We start from the raw sequence: 18,478 nt of genomic DNA, 5'->3' as shown, positions 1-18,478 counted from the left end.
GTGAAAACACCTTATGATAATTTAATGAAGGATACACTGCTTAAAACTATTAAACATCAACAACAACAAATAAAAGACTATTAATCAAACTATACTCCTCAAAATTCCTTTCATGATTTTTGACTGCCAGAAACCTAAAGTCAATTTCACCTCAGAATGTCCCAATTTGGAACTTTTTCCTTTCTTTTTTTTTTTTCTTTGTGGGGGATAAAGGTGGAATGTAACATCATATCCAAAGAATGTTCACTAACGGACCAATATTCACCTAGAGGTGGATAGAGACTCTAGCAGCAAGCCAAACTTTTTCCCAACTTGCATAAGACTAGTTGTTTGTTGCCATCAAATTTGCAGATCACAAAAGTTATACTTCAGTACTAGATTTCAATGCTACTGCTTTAAAAATTATACTTATAAAAAAATCTTAAATACATTATTTTATTTAAAATATTAAACTTCCATAGCTACTTCTGTTAGTAAAACTTGCCAAGGATTCAAAGGTCTCTGGCTTCTCATCAATCTTCCCAGCCTTCTTCATTCGGTTCAGCCGTTTCTTCTCAACCAGGCCAGTCCTATCAAGAAATGTGTCATCATCACTGTCATAAAAGTCTTCATCTTCCCAGTTCTTTGCTTTCCTTTTCCGAGATACTAGAGGTGGATAAAATAAATGGTAATAAAATAAGTTTTGAAAAAGAAAGAAGGCAAGTAGGTAAGCAGCTTAAAATATCACCACCTGCCCTAACTGGTTTGGTTCAGTGGATAGAGTGTTGGCCTGTTGACTGAAGGGTCCCAGGTTTGATTCTGGTCAAGGGGACATGCCCGGGTTGTGGGCTCGATCCCCAGTGGGGGCCATGCAGGAGGCAGCCGATCAATGATTCTCTCTCATCATTGATGTTTCTATCTCTCTCTCTCCCCTCTCCCTTCCTCTCTGAAATTAATAAAAATATATAGATTTTTAAAAGAATGTAATAAAAAAAATCACCATCAATTATTAAAAGACAGGATTCAACAAGATGGCAAACTATTTATGAAAACAAAGGACTACACCTAGGAGACATTATGCTAAGTGAAATAAAACCAGACACAAAAGACACATATTGCATGATTCCACTTATAGCAGGTACCTAGAATAGTCAAATTCATAGAGACAGGAAGTAGAACAGTGATTACCAGAGGCCAAGAGGGAAGTTAGTGTTTAATGGATACAAAGGTTCAATATGGGATGATGACAAAGTTCTGGAGATGGACAGTAGTGATGGTTGTACAACAATGTGAATATATTTAATGCCACTGAACTTTACACTTAAAAATGCTTAAAATGGTCAATTTTATGTTATGTATATCTTACCACAATAAAAAATTAAAACAAAGGGCTAATTTATTTGATAAGCAAAAGGCTCTTAAAAATCAGTGAGTAAAAAAGGAAAGCGATAAATGAGGAAAAGGCCAATAATCCAAAAGAATATTTGAAAAAGAATAAAAGCAGTTCATATTAAAAGAAATACAAATGATCAACAAACATTTAAAAAATGTTAAACTTTTTAAAATTAACTTAATACAAATTAAAACAATGAAATACCACTTCTCACCTATTACACTAGAAAAAAGCATTAAAAAGTTAATAACAATCTAATGAACAAAATAAACTGATGAACAAAATAGATACAGAGACATAGAAGCATGGAACAGACTGACCAATTTCAGAGGGAAAGCAAGGGTGGGGCTGTGGGGAGGGGGGGGGGGAGATTAACCAAGGAATTTATATGCATACTAGAAGCCCGATGCACAAAACCTGTGCAAGAGCAGGCCTTGCTTCCCCAGGCTGCCGGCACCCGGGCTTCCCTCGCAGCCCCAGCTTCATCCAGGATGTCCGATCTAATTAGCATATTATGCTTTTATTATTATCGACTAGAAGCCCAGTGCACAAATTCATGTACAGGTGGGGTCCGGCCGGCCCACCCCAATGGGGGCCCATCGGGCCAGGCCAGCAGGGGGGAGGTGCCATGGGCGGTTGGCTGGCCAGCCCCACCCCCGATTGGGGTGTTGGGGGCCGATTGGGGGCCGGGCTGGCCAGGGGGTGAGGGAGCCGATCAGGGCCCAGATCAGGCTGGTTGGCTGCCGTCATAACCACCGGTGGTTCCAGTTGTTGCGCCATTCCGGTCTCTGGGCTTTTATATATATAGATAGATATGCATAGCCCAGGGACACAGACAATAGTGTGGCGAAGGCCTGGGAGAGGAGGGTGGAAGGGGATCAATGGGAAAAAAAGCAAAGGGGACATCTGTAATACTTTCAACAATAAAGATACATTTTTAAGAAAAGAGCCCCTCCCCCAAAAAATTTTAAGGTGTAAAATTGTTTTATGGGGTGAAAAATGTTCACCATTACAGTACATTTAAAAGGATTAAAGAAAAAGTATAATTCTATTACACAGAAAAAGTTTGAAGAAACAGTTTTGTATGTAATACAGCAGGCCTGTGAATAAAGTAATTTTGTTTTAATGTTGATGAAAAAAAAAGGTTAATAACAAAACAAACAACAAAAAAGGTTAATAAGCAATTTGGCAAGAGTATGAGGAGATGGACTCTCAAACAGTATGCTGGGAATGTATACTGATATATCCTTTTTTATGTTCAATCTTATAACATCTCTCAACATTAAAAATATATTGATCCAGCCCTAGCCAGTTTTGCTCAGTAGATAGAGCATTGGCCTTCAGACTGAAGGGTCCCACGTTTGATTCCAGTCAAGGGCACATGCTCGTGTTGCAGGCTTGATCCCCAGTATCGGGCATGCAGGAGGCAGCCAATCAACAATTCTCTCTCATCATTGATGTTTCTATCTCTCTCCCTCTCTGAAATCAATAAATATATAGATCCAACAATTCTACTTCTAGGAATTTATACTATAGAAATCAAGCATCAGTATTTCTAACTGAAAATCTATAAAGCCCATCAACAGGGGACTATGGTACTATTAGTTTTTTGTCTACTCTATACCATCTTACTCCCCTTATGTTAAAATTTAAAAGTACCCCCTTTCCTTAGAAAACTCTTTCACCAAACTATTAACTAAGAGTAAAGCTAGAATAATTATATTTTCAGAATGAAGGGTTTGATACTTTACTTGCTACGTATCTTTTTTCAGGAATCCACTAGGGCATGTCCACCAAAACAAGAGAGCAAGCCAAGAAAAATGAAAAGATGTGAAATCCATTGAAGACTCCATGCCCTCGACTGTGGTACCAGCTTTTTAACCTGCCAAAACCACAGAAGGATGTGTCCCACTAAAACAAAGGAGTAAGCCAAGAAATCTGAGCATATGAAAATCAAGAAACAGAAATTCCAACCCCAGAGAGCGAGGAAGGGAGAGATAGAGACAGAGAGAAACATCGATCAGTTGCCTCTATGCATCCCAACTGGGGATCAAACCCGCAACCTTTTTGGTGCCCAGGATGATGCTCCAACCAACTGAGCCACTTGGCCAGGTGCCAGTTTTTAAAATGAGATAAGCAATGTAATGATGTGGATAACTTCCACGACACATTCTTAAGTTAAAAAAATAAATCACAAAAGAGTATAAATATTTAACTGCATTTGTGTACAGGTGTTTGTTTTTGTTAAAGGATCTAGTTCAAAATACACATCTGTATGCAGAGAAAATGTCTGAAAGAACATAAACAATCGCTACCTTAGGGTTTTGAGATAGGGAATTTTTTCTTCTCACTTCCACAGAAGTCTGTACAATTTACATTTTCCCCCTAAAAAAAGGTTTTATTATCTTTTATGTTAAATTCCCTTCCCTCTTTTTTTTCTTTCTTTTAACCATTTGCACGCCATAAGCATCTATAGACGCAAGCAGCGGACCTTTTTATAATTAAATTCAAAATATCATGGCAGTTAACTGGTTAAGAAAAAAGTGTTCCTACTCACCTGCCTCCTGCCGCAGCAATCCCAAAGTATCAAGGATTCGACAAGCTTCCAGTGAGCACTGGATCATTGCTTCCTTTTTCTTTCCTAAGTGGATGGCCTCAGCCACCAGCTGTTTTCCAGTTGAATCATCCACTGGTAATCTGCATTAGTTTAGAGGAAATTATAGCACAGCACTAAGCTCCAATCCTCACACAAAAGAATTAATATTTTATGGTAATAATCATGTTTTTTAAGATGGCTTTTCAAACTCTTGGTTCATTTTGTTCTGTCTCGCCAAGGTTAGATTTCAAATCTTTTCTTTCCACCTCTTACCATTCCACCCCACCCCTCAATAATATAAGTGTTACTGAACTATCAAGACCCCAAATCAGGAATAGCCTAAAATTAAAACTAAAGTTACTCTTTGAATTGTTATCTATAACCATAAATTAAACCTGAAATTGGCCACTTTTCAGAAATGGACATTAATGAGAAGAGAACATACCTCACCCTGCAGAGCCAGGTGCTATGTCCCTGCTCATCAAATTCATATTCTAATTCTTCTCCTTTGGAGAAAGAAAGACAAGACAATTTTAACAGGACCTGAAAATTACTAGTTGATACAAAGGGAAAAGAGAACAAAAGTTAAGTAAGAATATCAAGTTCTCCTACTATACTGAAAACTAAATTTCAAAGCATTTCAGTCCTCATTCCTAGGGACTATTATCTGATAATAAAGTTAGGATGAGCTTGAGGCAGAAAAAAAGCAAACTCAAATCAAAACAATCAACTCTCCATACATAGCTTTGTCCGCAACATAGATTTCACTTTTTTATATAAGTTGGAGACTTAGTTGTTAAATTGTCACAATTGCCTGGTTTTTAGAAGTATAAATAGTAAGCACAGAATGCAACCAATTCATATACACACATATACATCTATGCATACATACACTTAGATGTTCTTCAACAAATCCCTAATGAAACAATCCTCTGTGGAATTATTTTTTAAATCCTATAAAATCAAAATCCATGCCAAGAATTACAAAGAAAAAAATTACAAGTTGGCTCAATCTCCTGCCATCAAAATGTAGGATCTTTTGAGAAGAATGAGGCAAGTCAGAAAAAAAGAACTTCCATTTTTCCAAGCTGAGAAAGACTAAGATCTTTACTATTTTCAAAATAAATGTAACACAACTGACCACAAGGGCAAGTACTGAACAAAGAAGACAGATAAAATATGGCATTTCTAAATACCTGAAGATCCAGAAACGACACTGCTGTGGACATATTCTACCAGGAGGGTCAGAATCTGTTTACATACCTTCTCGGTCAAAAAAACCTTGGAGAGCCTTTTTTGGATCCTTTATATAAAAGGCCTCCCTTTCCTGCTGAAACTCTAAAACAATGGGATTCTCTTCAGCCTCATCCTCCACAGCATCTTCTCCTACAGAACATGGGAGAGAAAGAACAATCAGATATAAAAAGAGACCATCTGAATGACACCCACTATCCTTTCTTCATAAAGATACAGTTATCAGGGATGAAAAGAAGAGGCGGGGGTCAAAAAAACAAAAAAACACACCAGTGTTGACATCTTCCGATTTTCTAAATTGTGTAACAAATTACAACTTGTTTTTGTGGCCCTCTCCCCTGCCCGCCCCCCATCACTATGTTTTAAAAGCAAATTACCTACCACATTTTCTATGAAAAAAAAAAAAAAATCTAAGCTCCAGGTCTCATACTTGCCTCCAATATAATTTCCTAATACTTCTCATATCTGTCAAATAGACTGGTCTCTTCATTATTCCCTTAAAATCATCAAACCCTGCCCTGAACACCATTCTCAATGCTCAGCTTCCTAAGGGCTACTTTTTCTTTCCTTCAAGTCACAGCTCAAAACCCTTCTGCTTATAAACCTTCCCAACGATCTAAGTCAGTGCTGCCCAACAGAAATATAATAAAAGCCATGTGTGTAAATCTAACATTTCTAGTAGCCATATTAAAAAAGAGACATAGCCCGGCTGGCATGGCTCAGTGGTTGAGCATAGACCTAGGAACCAGGAGGTCTCGGGTTCGATTCCCGGTCAGGGCACATGCCTGGCCTGTGGGCTCAATCCCCAGTAGGGTGCATGCAGGAGGCAGCCAATCAATGATTCTGTCTCATCATTGATGTTCCTATCTCTCTCTCCCTCTCCCTCTCCCTTCCTCTCTGAAATCAATAAAAGTATATTTTAAAAAATAGAAACAATCAATGTAAAAATATTATCAATGAGATAGTTTACATTCTTTTTTCATACTAAGTCTTTGATATCCAGTGCGTTTTTTACATTTGCAGCACATGCTGATTTGGACTAGCCACACTGAGTGTCCATAACCACATGTGGCTAGTGGCTACCACGGACAGTGCAGGGCTAAGTCCCCAGCGATTGCTCTCTTCTCTGAACCCTTACTCCAGCATGGTTTCTAGATTTTGTTTGGCATTTACCACAGTTTATCCTGTCCTCCCGACAACATATTGAGGCCTTTTCTATCTTTTCATATTCCTAGCTCCTGAATACCCATTCCTAGCTTCTCTGGCAAAGGGACCAGCTCTCTCTGATTAGATATTTCACATTTCTGGATATTTGCACAACGCACAAAATATTCAAGGTAATATCCTATTTTGAATAATATTTCGTTTATTTGCTTAAATGTAGTTCCAGCCTTTTCAGTGATAATCAAAGTCAATAATGAAAAAATACTTTCAATGGTAAAAATACCAAACTAATTGTATGCTAAGGAAGAGTTTCCAACAAGGGAGTGAACTTGTAAAACAAATTAAAAGGAATCCATAGTGTCCATAATTCAATTGTTTTGGTAACCTCATGTGAAAATTGTATTTCTCCTATCTATCTCCAGAGTCATGAAAACTTGCTTGATAAAAAAGGTTTAAGGCCCTAACCGGTTTGGCTCAGTGGATAGAGCGCCGGCCTGCGGACTGAAGGTTCCCAGGTTCGATTCAAGTCAAGGGCAGGTACCTGGGTTGCGGCACATCCCCAGTAGGGGGTGTGCAGGAGGCAGCTGATCGATGTTTCTCTCTCATCATTGTTTCTAACTCTCTATCCCTCTCCCTTCCTCTCTGTAAAAAATCAATAAAATATTTAAAATTTTAAAAAAAGGTTTGAGAGTAGTAATGACTTTTAAATATTAACCTCAGTAGCAAGTTTAATTTCTTACCCATTCCCCAGGTGCAGCCCATTTCATCATCTTGACCAGCAGTATTTCTCTTCCTTTCAGTGGTATCCATTTCCTCATCTTCATCGGAGTCTTCTCCTAGCATCTTTTTCTCCAACATCATTTGCTGCTTCTTGCGCAATTCCTTCAATTGCGTGACTGTCAACTCGGACTCTGCCTCTCGGTCTTCCTCTGGTCCCTGAGGAACCAAGCGAAGGAATGCTTTTAGAGTTCAGGATCGCTGACGTCCCTTTCAGGTTTGGAGGAGAGGGGCCAGCTTCCTCCACTTTTGCAATCACTGACTAGGCTACAGATAGGGGAATCTCCTTCCTCCGCGAAGGCTTCAGGAGCTCAGGAGCCAGCCCGCTGCGCTCCAGAGATTTCCCGTCTAGGTTTTCCTACTCACCTGGAGGAGAAAGAGCCGGGTGCTGCAGCCGAAGCGAAGAACGTGCCCGACGTGGACCCGACAGTAGGTGCGGGGTGGGATGCGGGCTTTGTTAAGAAAGGTGCCGTGAGTGCTTCCCAGGTCGTAGAGGTAGAAGCCGGGCCCGTGGCCGTCCGACGGCCCGTCGGGGCCGCCCCCGTGCTGCAGCACGGCGTGGAACCGGGACACGGACGGGTGCTCCAGGCACACGTCGCAGCTAGGCAGCCTCCCGAAAAGGCAGCGACGGGTCCCTTTCAGGCTGCGGGTGCCAAGGATCGTGCCGCCCTTCAGGGTCTCGAGGCTGTAGGGGCCCGTGACGGGGCCGCCCCACGGCGGCTCTCGGTAAGGGGGGGCCCGGCCCGGGCCGTCGGGAGCAGGAGCCGCTGTAGGGGGCCGCGGCTTCTCCTCCGGTGGACCCCCCGTCTCCGCGCGTTCCGGCCCAGCCGGAGGGACGTCGGGCTCCCCGGAATCTGGGTCCGGCAGGGCCGGGGACCCCTCCTTCACCTCCTCAGGGTTTGAAGGATTGGCGGCCGGGAACTTGCCCCGCACCGCCGGGGGCACCGGCAGGGCTGGCTTTTTGAAGTCGCCATTGAGTTCTTGTGAAGCCGTAGGCTCGGCCAAAGGGCTGTCAGCCATCCTTAACCGGACGCAGCCTCGAAAGCTGCCCCCGGGAAACCTCACCCCTCGGTCCCTACGTTCCTCCCCACGCCCCTCTCTCCCCGGCTCCCTGCGCCCGCTCCTGGCAGCGAAGGTGCGGGGGCGTGAAGAGAGCGCGGTGAAGAGGTGCCTTCGACAGGAAGGTCATAAGCAGGAGGAAAGCAAAAAGCGGTCGGGAAGCGGTCAGACGGGGACGCTTTAGAGGTTGCACACCGGGTTCTAAAGACTTCCTAGGTCCCGGTTACGAGAAGCGCTTCCGGCAGCCTCGGACCACTGATCCACACACCAGCCTTCGGGGCCTGAAGGCATCCTAGCCGAGGGCCCCCGGAGGCGATCCGCAGCCCCGCCGCGCTCCCACGACGCGCCAGGGAACAGTGGCGCCTTCTGGCCTCCGTCCGGGACCAGACCTCCTTGTCTCCCAGCTGCCCCGGCCATCCGGCGACTGACTCCAGGACCCTGCGGTCTGTGCCTGCGCCGGCCGAGGAGCTCCCGAGGCTTCGGGGCATTCATTCCTTGGGCTTGGTGCCTGTTCTTCGTACTTCTTTCGGTGAAGTTAGGGGAAAGGGCGGCTTTGTATTCACTTCTTTCATTCATTAATTCGTTCATCCTTTTATTCTTTGCAAAACCAGTTATTGAGGCGGCATAGTGAAGCGGTTCCGAGTGCAGCCTCAGAAGCCTGGCTTGATTTTTTGTCCCTTGGCCATTTGTGACAGTGGGCAAGACGGTGGGCCTCAGCTTCCACATATGAAAAATGGGATAATAGTAGTATCTACTTCATTGGGTAGTCGGGGAAATGGAATTAAACACTCAAGGCAAAGTCTGGCACATAGTAAGCACTCAGTAAATTCCAGATATTACTGTGAGCCTGACACTGTACTAAGATGATGGTTTTGAGAGATAGATGGGAAATAAAATCAGTTGAGGTAAGTGCCAGTTTAAATCCAGGGATAAATGCTGTGATCAAACCTGCAAAGTGCTGTGAGAATATAATGGAGGGAGATGTACAGGGGAGGTGATGGAGGGTGGTGACTTAAGCTATACAAGAACGAGTACAAGTCTACCAGGGATGTCACGGAATTTCTGGCAGAGAAATGCCTTAAAAAGTCAAATGTGGGAATTCGTGGCATTCCCAGGAAACTGAGTAGTATGATATTGCTAGAACTGAGAGGGCCCTTTCCTCCAGGAAGCTCCTATGGACTTCCACTGCACCTTGTCTGTGCCTCCAGAACAGCACTTGTCACATATTTTCATATTGAAATGTTCTTTTTATGATTCTCTCCCTCACCTCAGGTCAGGGATTTTGCATTGGTCTTTGTCTCCTCCCATAATGCCTGGCATTTGATAAATGTTTGTTGAACTTGAAGAAACATGTGAGCAATGAATCTGGAAAGCTGGGTTGCAGACAGGTTTTGAATTCTGTTGAATGGTAGGCTGAAGAATTCTGACTGGCTTTTCCCAATAGGCAATGGGAAGCCATTAATCTGCGTTTTTAAAGAGTAAGTTTAGCAGCACTGAAGGATAAATTAGACACAAGGAGAGACTGGAGGAAGGGAGAACCAGTTAGGAGTCAACAGAAATGTCTCAGATTCTTCCAGAAATTGAACATGTTAAGATTACCGTTAATACATTTTCCACCAGGACCAGTTAAAAGTTCCCATACCTGACGTAAAGAATGAGAACCACCTCTTCTTGTTTTTAACTTTACTCCCTTTTCTCCTGCTGATCCAGGACATATGTGTCAAGATACTCTGAGAGATATTTCAGGTCTCATTTAAGTAACTGGGTTTGCAGATTGTTCAGGATTGGGAATGATGGTAATTCTGGTAGTAAGTTAGTGGAGTGAGATGGAAAATAGAGTCGCAGGTGCTATAATCCAAATTCCACCTTGTGGTTCATTCAGTCCAGTAGGTATTATCATCATGTGTGATTTGATGATTGTCATGTAACAGTTGTATTTCTCTTAATTTCTGCAGGGAGAACATCTTTATTCCTACAGTTGCTGACACTGACATTTTTCTAAGTGGTCTTGAACAGCCTACTTTTTATGTAAATAACAACTAGACTTCATATCTTTCACTTCAGAAACCTATAAGCTATAGCTGCCAGAGAGTTAAAAACACTACTTTTAGGATATCATCTACATTTAACTTGAAAGCTTTTCTTATTTAAAAATGTTGAGATACTGGGGAGAGATACCAATCTCATCAAGCCAGACCAACAGAAGTTCCTTTGATTTGCTGCCACGGGAGTTCCGTCTGGTGGAAGTCCACGACCCACCCCTGCACCAACCCTCAGCCAACAAGCCCAAGCCCCCTACGATGCTGGATATCCCCTCAGAGCCGTGCAGCCTCACCATCCATACCATTCAGCTAATCCAGCACAACCGACGTCTGCGCAACCTCATTGCTACAGCTCAGGCCCAGAATCAGCAACAGACAGAGGGTGTAAAGACTGAAGAGAGCGAACCTCTTCCCTCTTGCCCTGGGTCACCTCCTCTTCCTGATGACCTCCTGCCTTTAGATTGTAAGAATCCCAATGCACCATTCCAGATTCGGCACAGTGACCCGGAAAGTGACTTTTATCGGTAAGTTAAGGGTTTACTACACTGAGTGGCCAGATTATTATGATCGCTGAACGCCTAATAATCTGGCCACTCAGTGTGTGTGTGTGCGTGTGTGTGTGTGTGTGTGTATGTGTGTGTGTGTATATTTATATATATATATATATATATATATATATATATATATATATATATATATATATATATATTAGAAGCCCAGTGCATGAATTTGTGCATGGGTGGGGCTCAGTGTGTGTGTGTGTGTGTGTGTGTGTGTGTATATATATATATATATATATATATATATGTATATATATATTAGAAGCCCAGTGCATGAATTCGTGCATGGGTGGGGTCCGGCCAGCCTGGCCTGGGGGAGGGGACATGGGCGGTTGGCCCGCCGGCCTGCTGGTCGAACTCCTGGTCGAGGGGACAATTTGCATATTAGCCTTTTATTATATAGGATATACACTGAGTGGCCAGATTATTATGCATTCAGAGATCATAATAATCTAGCCACTCAGTGTATATCTACTTTTCTCAAAAAATCTTTCCAACAACCGTGTTGAACATGCAATAACATTTCCATGAGGAAACTAAGAGTCACTGACTTGGCCAAAGTTGCTCAGGTAATTAATGGGAAGTCTAAGACTTTAATCCTGATCTCCAAAATCCAGTCTGTATTTTTTTTTTTCCGATGCAACCAATATTTATTGAGTGCAAACTATGTACCATGCACTTTACTAGGAGCAAGGTACTACACTGTGTAAAACAGGCCAGTGTGGATTTAGCTCAGTGTCCTCAAATTGAGATTCATAGAGTTATTCTGGCATTATTATTCTGGGATTTTTAAATTATTTATTTTCATTTTGATAACATAGTTTAAGGAATAATAATGTAAAAACATCCTTGATCCTTGCTACTCAATATCTGGTTGAAGACCAGCAGCATCTGCATCACCTGGGAGCTTGTTAGAAATTCAGTGTCAGCCCTAACTGGTTTGGCTCGGTGGATAGAGCGTCGGCCTGCGGACTGAGGGGTCTCAGGTCCAATTCCGGTCAAGGGCATGTACCTTGGTTGCTGGCACATCCCCAGTAGGGGGTGTGCAGGAGGCAGCTGATGGATGTTTCTCTCTCATCGATGTTTCTAACTCTCTATCCCTCTCCCTTCCTCTCTGTAAAAATCAATAAAATATATATTTTTTTAAAAAAGAAATGCAATGTTAGGCCCCACCTAGACTCACTGAATTAGAATCATCATTTTAACAAATCTCCAGGAGATTCATGCGTGTATTTAAGTTTGAGAAGTCCTGCTCCAGATGCTCTAAATGACTGACTTATAACCTCGTACTACTACTAGATGTCAGTGTGTATGTTTACATTTGGTGCCAAATTACTACTTTTTTTTCTCATTTTGAAATTTGCCAGACCTTCAGAAAAGTTTAAATAACAGTACAATGAACACCCAAGTACCCTTAACCTGTATTCACCAGTTGTTAACATTATGGCATATTTACTTTCTCCCATATGTGTGTGTACACACAAACACACTTTTTTATGCCAAATATTTTAAAGTTGCAAGCATCACAGTTTTTCATGCCTAAATTCTTCATTTTATCCTAAGAATAAGGAAATTTTCCTACATAATCCCAATCTTATTATTATACCAAAGTAAATGGATGCTAATTAAATATTATATAATAAGTCCATATTCAGATTCCACCAGTTGTTCCCAAAATATCTTTTGTAGATAATTTTCCACAATCCAGGACCTAATAAAAGATTCATGTATTGCATTTTATTTTTTTAAGAGTTCAGGTCATTTGTTTTGTAGAATCTGCCACTTACTGGATTTGCTGATATTTCCTCAAGTTTAGATTCAGGTTAAAATTTGTTTGGCAAAAGTCTACGTAAGTAATATATCACTTATTGCATCTGCCTACTGATGATAATAGTACTATTGTAATTGTTGCAAACTAATGAGGAAAGAACAGGAATAAATATAATATGTAAAAGTTGCAGTGGGCCAAATGAAGGCCAGATGATGTCACTGTGAAGTCTTTGGAATAGTGAATGTGGGAGGAATAACTATGTAATAACATGTGAGGTACATATTCTTTATAGAAATGCCCAACTTAAAAACACTTGCTCTGTAGCCATCAGTGCCATTTTGAGGGCAATTTAGTGGTAACAAAATAATAACGTCCATCATAGTAAATTGATGGTGTTATTTAGAATTTTGCAGCTTGTGTCAAATTTCTAACTTTGTTAAGAAGAGCTATAACATCCAACGTTCATTCCTAGTTTGTTTTATACATATTTAAGAAGCTAACAAAAATAATTTGCATCAGGTATGGGAGTGCCAAAAGAATTATTTTCCTTTGAAAATATATAGGTCCATATATTACTCAAGAGAAGCTATCTGTTTTTTAGGCATTTCTGAGGCCTAAAGCATTTGGCATCGATACTGGCCTGGGAAATGATGATGGAAATAGTAAATGAAAAGTTATTTGGCAGTTGGTGTTCTTATAATCCAACTATTGTGTGAACTGCAGTAGTTGCTACTGAGCAGATAACAGTACAGTGGGCGGATAGCTCCTCCAGCACTCTTTGTACAGCAAATGGTGACACATGCCAAGTGTGGGGCAGGGAAGAATCATTCTCTCTTTCCTACTTTTTATATTTTAACTACTTACTTACTTCCTTTGTCAAGGGGAGACAGGATAGATAGGAAATTTCAGGAAACAGGTACATTATTACAGGATTGTTAGAAATTATTTTTGGAGATCAGACAGCTTTTTGAAGTTTTTTCTTGGAAAGATTAAGATTTCTGCAATAGTGATTAAGTGCAATTTGTTGTATTATGAAGAGCATGGGATCTGGAGTCAGAAGCTCCACGTGACACTTTTTTTTAAATATATTTTATTGATTTTTTACGGAGAGGAAGGGAGAGGGATAGAAAGTTAGAAACATCGATGAGAGAGAAATATCGATCAGCTGCCTCCTGCACACCTCCCACTGGGGATGTGCGGGCAACCAAGGTACATGCCCTTGACCGGAATCGAACCCAGGACCCCTCAGTCCGCAGGCCGACGCTCTATCCACTGAGCCAAACCGGTTTCGGCTCCACGTGACACTTTTTAATACCCAAACAACTTTTGGCAAGTGAGCCCCTCTGAACCTGTTTCCTCGCCTGCCAAATAGGGGTAATAATATGGCTGCTACCCATTTCACAGCAGGAGAGGATAAAAATGCTGTGTAAGCGGTATATGTTTTAAGTTGCTTTTATAAAATTGAGTTGCCTTCCCAGTTTTACAAATGGGCTGTTGCAGTTATAGAAGAATCTCCTGATTGTGACTGTAAATTTCTGAAAGGCCGTATGTTGCCCAGCATGTGAGGAAACTATGTTCTAGTGAAATAACCTGAGCACCACTGAGCAGTGTCTGAGCTCTACTGTTAAAGTCCATCAGATCCTAACAGTAATCAAAATGGAGCAATTGGTATAAGAAGGAAACTTCCTTTTTATTAGACACCCTTTTACACTGTTTCTTATAGGCATGTATTGCCTATTCAAGCTTTATGTAATTGGAGGAGCTCAGGGATAAGGCTGTGGGTTGCTTAGCCATGCCCCATCAAGCAGTAAAGAAAACTGGGCTGTGTAACTGCATAGAATTTCCCTGGAAAGCTGGGCCAGTGGTTTGATTGGAATTGTAAAACTTCTAGGGAGACAGGACAGGTCACCCTTTTGCAGGAGCACTAGTAACACTACTCCCGTCTCTGCTTTCAGTGGGAAAGGGGAACCTGTGACTGAACTCAGCTGGCACTCCTGCCGGCAGCTCCTCTACCAGGCAGTGGCCACCATCCTGGCCCACGCCGGCTTTGAGTGTGCAAATGAAAGCGTCCTGGAGACCCTGACTGATGTGGCACATGAGTACTGCCTTAAGTTCACCAAGTTGCTACGCTTTGCTGTGGATCGGGAGGCCCGACTGGGGCAGACCCCTTTTCCTGACGTCATGGAGCAGGTATTCCATGAAGTGGGCATTGGCAGTGTGCTCTCCCTCCAGAAGTTCTGGCAGCACCGCATCAAGGACTATCACAGCTACATGCTACAGGTGAGGTGGCGCTGTGGAGAACGCAGTCTAGGGTGGTCAGCAGGGTCCCACAATTGCTGTAGAATGCGGAGCACAGGATCTTGGAACAGAGGACATAACCTACTTTCCTCATGGCCCTAGATGAGATTCACTGGCCTCATCAATGACCTGGCCAGACAAAACAGAGTGAAGTGATACTGCCCACGGGTGGGAAGGCAGGGAGAGACACCATTTTGGGTTAGACCCAGAAATATCTCATCTCTTAACCACTGTGGCCTTATGCAAGCAATTGGCTCCCTGTTTGGGTTTCCCTGAATCTAAAGTATCATAAGGAATTTTTAACACCCAACAAAAAGTCTTTGCTAAGTGATCCAGTCTCTATACTATTCATTACCCACCTGGGGTACATATGTTAACTGTTACTTTTATATCCAAAAATGTGATCTTTTGTCCCATTTCTGATTTAGCTCTATTTTTTACCTTTATGTAACTTTTAATTACACACACGCACTCTCTACAAACAAATTTTCTTTACATGTTTATCGTTTACAAATGCAAACTCAACCTCTTAAGCAGATTCCTTCCATTGGCAGTGGGTGCTTTATTCATATTCTGTTGGCTTTTCCATACTCTCTAACTTGTTTCTAACATTTCCTTGGAAAATTGTCTCTTGCTTGCCAACAGATTAGTAAGCAACTTTCTGAAGAGTATGAAAGGATTGTCAACCCTGAGAAGGCCACGGAGGACACGAAACCTGTAAAGATCAAGGAGGAACCTGTGAGTGACATCACCTTCCCCATCAGTGAGGAGCTGGAGGCTGACCTTGCTTCTGGAGACCAGGCCCTGCCCATGGGAGTCCTCGGGGCTCAGAGTGAGCGCTTCCCATCTAACCTGGAGGTTGAGGCTTCACCGCAGGCTTCAAGTAAGAGAAATCAACTTACACTTGATTCTGGGATATCCACCAATCTCAGTACTATTTACCTTGTGGAATTATACTCTGCAGAACAAAAGTGGGAGAGGGCAGGAGAATGAACAGTCTAAAGACAAGTACAGCTTCACTGATCTAGAGATACCAACATTCTTCTCTTTGTAATTAGAGGACAAGCGTTTTTTAAATAATTCCCAGTTAGGATATGGATGTAATAGATGTTGTCCTACTGATTACGAGTTAATTCAGCTGACCCAGCTAGGTAGGCAGATGTCCCCTCCCTCCCTTAGTATCTGTGTTGGTCCTTCCTGGTGCTTGTACTCAGTTAACTTCCAGATAAATGAGGAGTGTTAATTGCTCAAGAATATTTGAATAGTTGGGCTTCCTTGCTAGAGTAACGCAACAAATTGGAACTAAAAGCGCTTGCCAGTGGCTGCACAGGCAGCTGGCCCCTTCTTCCAGATGGACTCTGCGATGACCTTACAAACCAGGATGACTTGATCCTTAAGTCAGTTAGATTGCAGTTAGTCTAGACACTTGGTTCTTGACAAATATAAATTGTCATTTCATCAATGCTCAAAGGAAGCAAGCAGCAAATCCTCCAGTGTGGCATAAACAGGATTAAGCCACATTTCTTACAACTGTCTGGCAGAGCCTTTCACCATGGAGGAATAACCACAGAACAGTATTGCTAGAACACACAGAGGGCCTTGTTGCAGACTTAGGGGCCATGTCTCTTTTCAGCAGTCCATGAACTGCTAGCATTTTGGAGTGATCATTAACTTTCCATAATGAGATAGGACCAGGGACCCAAACAAAAGGCAGGAAAACAAGGCAGTCCCATTGAAGGAAGGAAGGACAAGCAAACATAACTGAACAGGAGCCTGTGGTTGCGCCTGCCTTTGGGCCATGAGACAGGGAATCTTACCGCATGCATGCAGCTTTACTTCCCTGGTTCAGAAAAATGGGGGTGGGTGAGGGAGGGTAAAGGAGGGTGGAGGAGGAAGTGGAAAGAGAATTATAACCATATTCTCCAGCCAAGTAGTCAGAATGTAGGCTGAGCTCAAAGGCCATCAGTCTTCCCTGGATAGGATATTCATTCTACTTTGCTCCAGCCTTGGCTTACCAGTACAGTAGGTCCTTGGGTTACTACGGCGCGATGTAAAGCAATTTTCGCCGTAAGTCGGAACCCACCTACATAAGCACCTACATCACTCACATGGAGCACATATACAGCAGCAATGAAGTGAAACAGTAAAAAAAATTTAAAAGAAAGATAACAATTCCTGACCTTTACTTGTGGTAAATATAAATAATAAAAAACATAAAGCACATATGTACATACATCGAAATAACGAAACTTCCTTTTTTTTATAATTAAATGGGAGATAGCAACGTAACCACGAAACGACGTACGTCAAGTCCAACGTAACCCGAGGACTGCCTGTAGTTATATGTTCTTCCATTTTTAGGTACAGAGGTAAATGCTTCCCCACTTTGGAATCTGGCCCACGTGAAAATGGAACCTCAAGAGAGCGAAGAAGGCAATGTCTCCGGGCACGGTGTGCTGGGCAGCGATGTCTTCGAGGAGCCCATGTCAGGCATGAGTGAAGCTGGAATCCCCCAGAGCCCCGATGACTCAGACAGCAGCTACGGCTCCCACTCCACGGATAGCCTCATGGGGTCCTCCCCTGTTTTCAACCAGCGCTGCAAGAAGAGGATTAGGAAAATATAAAAGGAAAAGAGATTTTCTGTCCAAACCTGCAAACCCAATAGAAAACCTGATATATTCAAATTTGTTTCCATAGTGATTTGACTCTTAAACACAGTGGATTTTCCTGATTTCAGTGAAACTGGACTTAACCAAACAAGTTTGCATATTACTTTTGCATTCAGTTTTTGTAATTTTCCACAAAACCAAGTCACATTTTACAGGTATGTCATGATGCTGGGGTGGTAATCAGATCAAAGCACTGTCTTTGACGGCTGTCCTTGTCACTAGACTAATTGCTTAGCTTCTCTAAGGCCATTTCTCTTGCACAACTGAGAAGTGTACCACTTTGACCCATGTTGCAGGGCTGCTGTGAAGACTAAGATGCTATTAAACCTCAAAGTTGTGCTTGAATAAGACTCACAAGTAAATGTATGCTGGTATCAGGTGTCAGTTTTTTTAATTTAATTTACTTCATTTTTGGTTGTCATTGGGAATCCAGTACTAACACCTAGCAAGAAATCGCTAATCTCTGCACAACTTATCCATCAGTCTTTTTAAAACTTTTGTTGCCCATGGAAGTCTCATAAAATCAGGTCTGTGTAACACAGCCTTTTTGCTTATTCAGACAGCCCTCTCCTATCTCATCCATAGATTTTCTTCTTGCTTCTTTAGATTTGTTCCATCTATTCTCATCCTAGTCTTTATTTCCACTAAGATTTTTAAAATATTTTCTCTATGTACATTTATTCAGTTGCCTCTTTCATTTTCTCCTTTGTGAATAAAACAATCAGGAACTGTCCAAAGACAGGTTTGTGCTTATTTTATTTGTTGCATCTGCTTGGCCATCAGAGGCCAGCAGTCCCATTGCTTTGCCAGAATTCTGCATCTGCAAACTGTGCCTCTACTAGATGGGTTTCTACTCTACATCATATCCTGAACAACTTTACTATTGTCACTCATCCATTCCAGTACTGCCCTACTT

At 42.1% G+C, this 18,478-nt stretch overlaps 2 protein-coding genes across 5 annotated transcripts in view; one reads left to right on the top strand and one right to left on the bottom strand.

Moving 5' to 3' along the window:
• SLC4A1AP (solute carrier family 4 member 1 adaptor protein) overlaps positions 1–8,229 on the bottom strand; it is a 28,746-nt gene extending 20,517 nt beyond the window's left edge. The window contains exons 1-6 of the mRNA XM_079791853.1: positions 7,530–8,229; positions 7,127–7,322; positions 5,232–5,354; positions 4,414–4,474; positions 3,930–4,069; positions 485–645 (exon numbers count right to left, since the gene is read on the bottom strand). Coding sequence (XP_079647979.1) covers positions 485–645; positions 3,930–4,069; positions 4,414–4,474; positions 5,232–5,354; positions 7,127–7,322; positions 7,530–8,183 — 1,335 coding nt within the window. The 5' untranslated portion in view covers positions 8,184–8,229. The remainder of the gene's footprint in view (positions 1–484; positions 646–3,929; positions 4,070–4,413; positions 4,475–5,231; positions 5,355–7,126; positions 7,323–7,529) is intronic.
• Positions 8,230–8,408: 179 nt separating this feature from the next.
• SUPT7L (SPT7 like, STAGA complex subunit gamma) lies at positions 8,409–18,404 on the top strand. Of its 4 annotated transcripts, none has more exons than XM_079792623.1 (5): positions 8,409–8,665; positions 10,178–10,788; positions 14,551–14,875; positions 15,539–15,776; positions 17,255–18,404. In XM_079792623.1, exons 2-5 carry the CDS (start codon positions 10,376–10,378, stop codon positions 17,515–17,517), a joined length of 1,239 nt encoding a protein of 412 aa, XP_079648749.1. In that variant the 5' UTR covers positions 8,409–8,665; positions 10,178–10,375; the 3' UTR covers positions 17,518–18,404. The 4 variants fall into 4 exon arrangements, with proteins under 4 accessions (XP_079648749.1, XP_079648748.1, XP_079648747.1 ...); XM_079792622.1 differs by having other exon boundaries at positions 8,409–8,726; XM_079792621.1 differs by having other exon boundaries at positions 8,409–8,751.
• Positions 18,405–18,478: the final 74 nt, after the last annotated feature.

This window comes from Cnephaeus nilssonii (genome assembly GCF_951640355.1).
Source record: "Cnephaeus nilssonii genome assembly, chromosome: 15".
Lineage (NCBI taxonomy): Eukaryota > Metazoa > Chordata > Mammalia > Chiroptera > Vespertilionidae > Cnephaeus > Cnephaeus nilssonii.
This window is presented reverse-complemented; position numbering and strand designations above follow the sequence as displayed.

Coding starts and splice junctions, on each gene's coding strand:
- SUPT7L (XM_079792623.1), top strand. CDS start 10,376: ATGTTGAGATACTGGGGAGAGATACCAATCTCATCAAGCCAGACCAAC. Junction 10,789..14,550: donor CCGGAAAGTGACTTTTATCG/GTAAGTTAAGGG, acceptor CTCTGCTTTCAG/TGGGAAAGGGGAACCTGTGA. Junction 15,777..17,254: donor GGCTTCACCGCAGGCTTCAA/GTAAGAGAAATC, acceptor TTCCATTTTTAG/GTACAGAGGTAAATGCTTCC.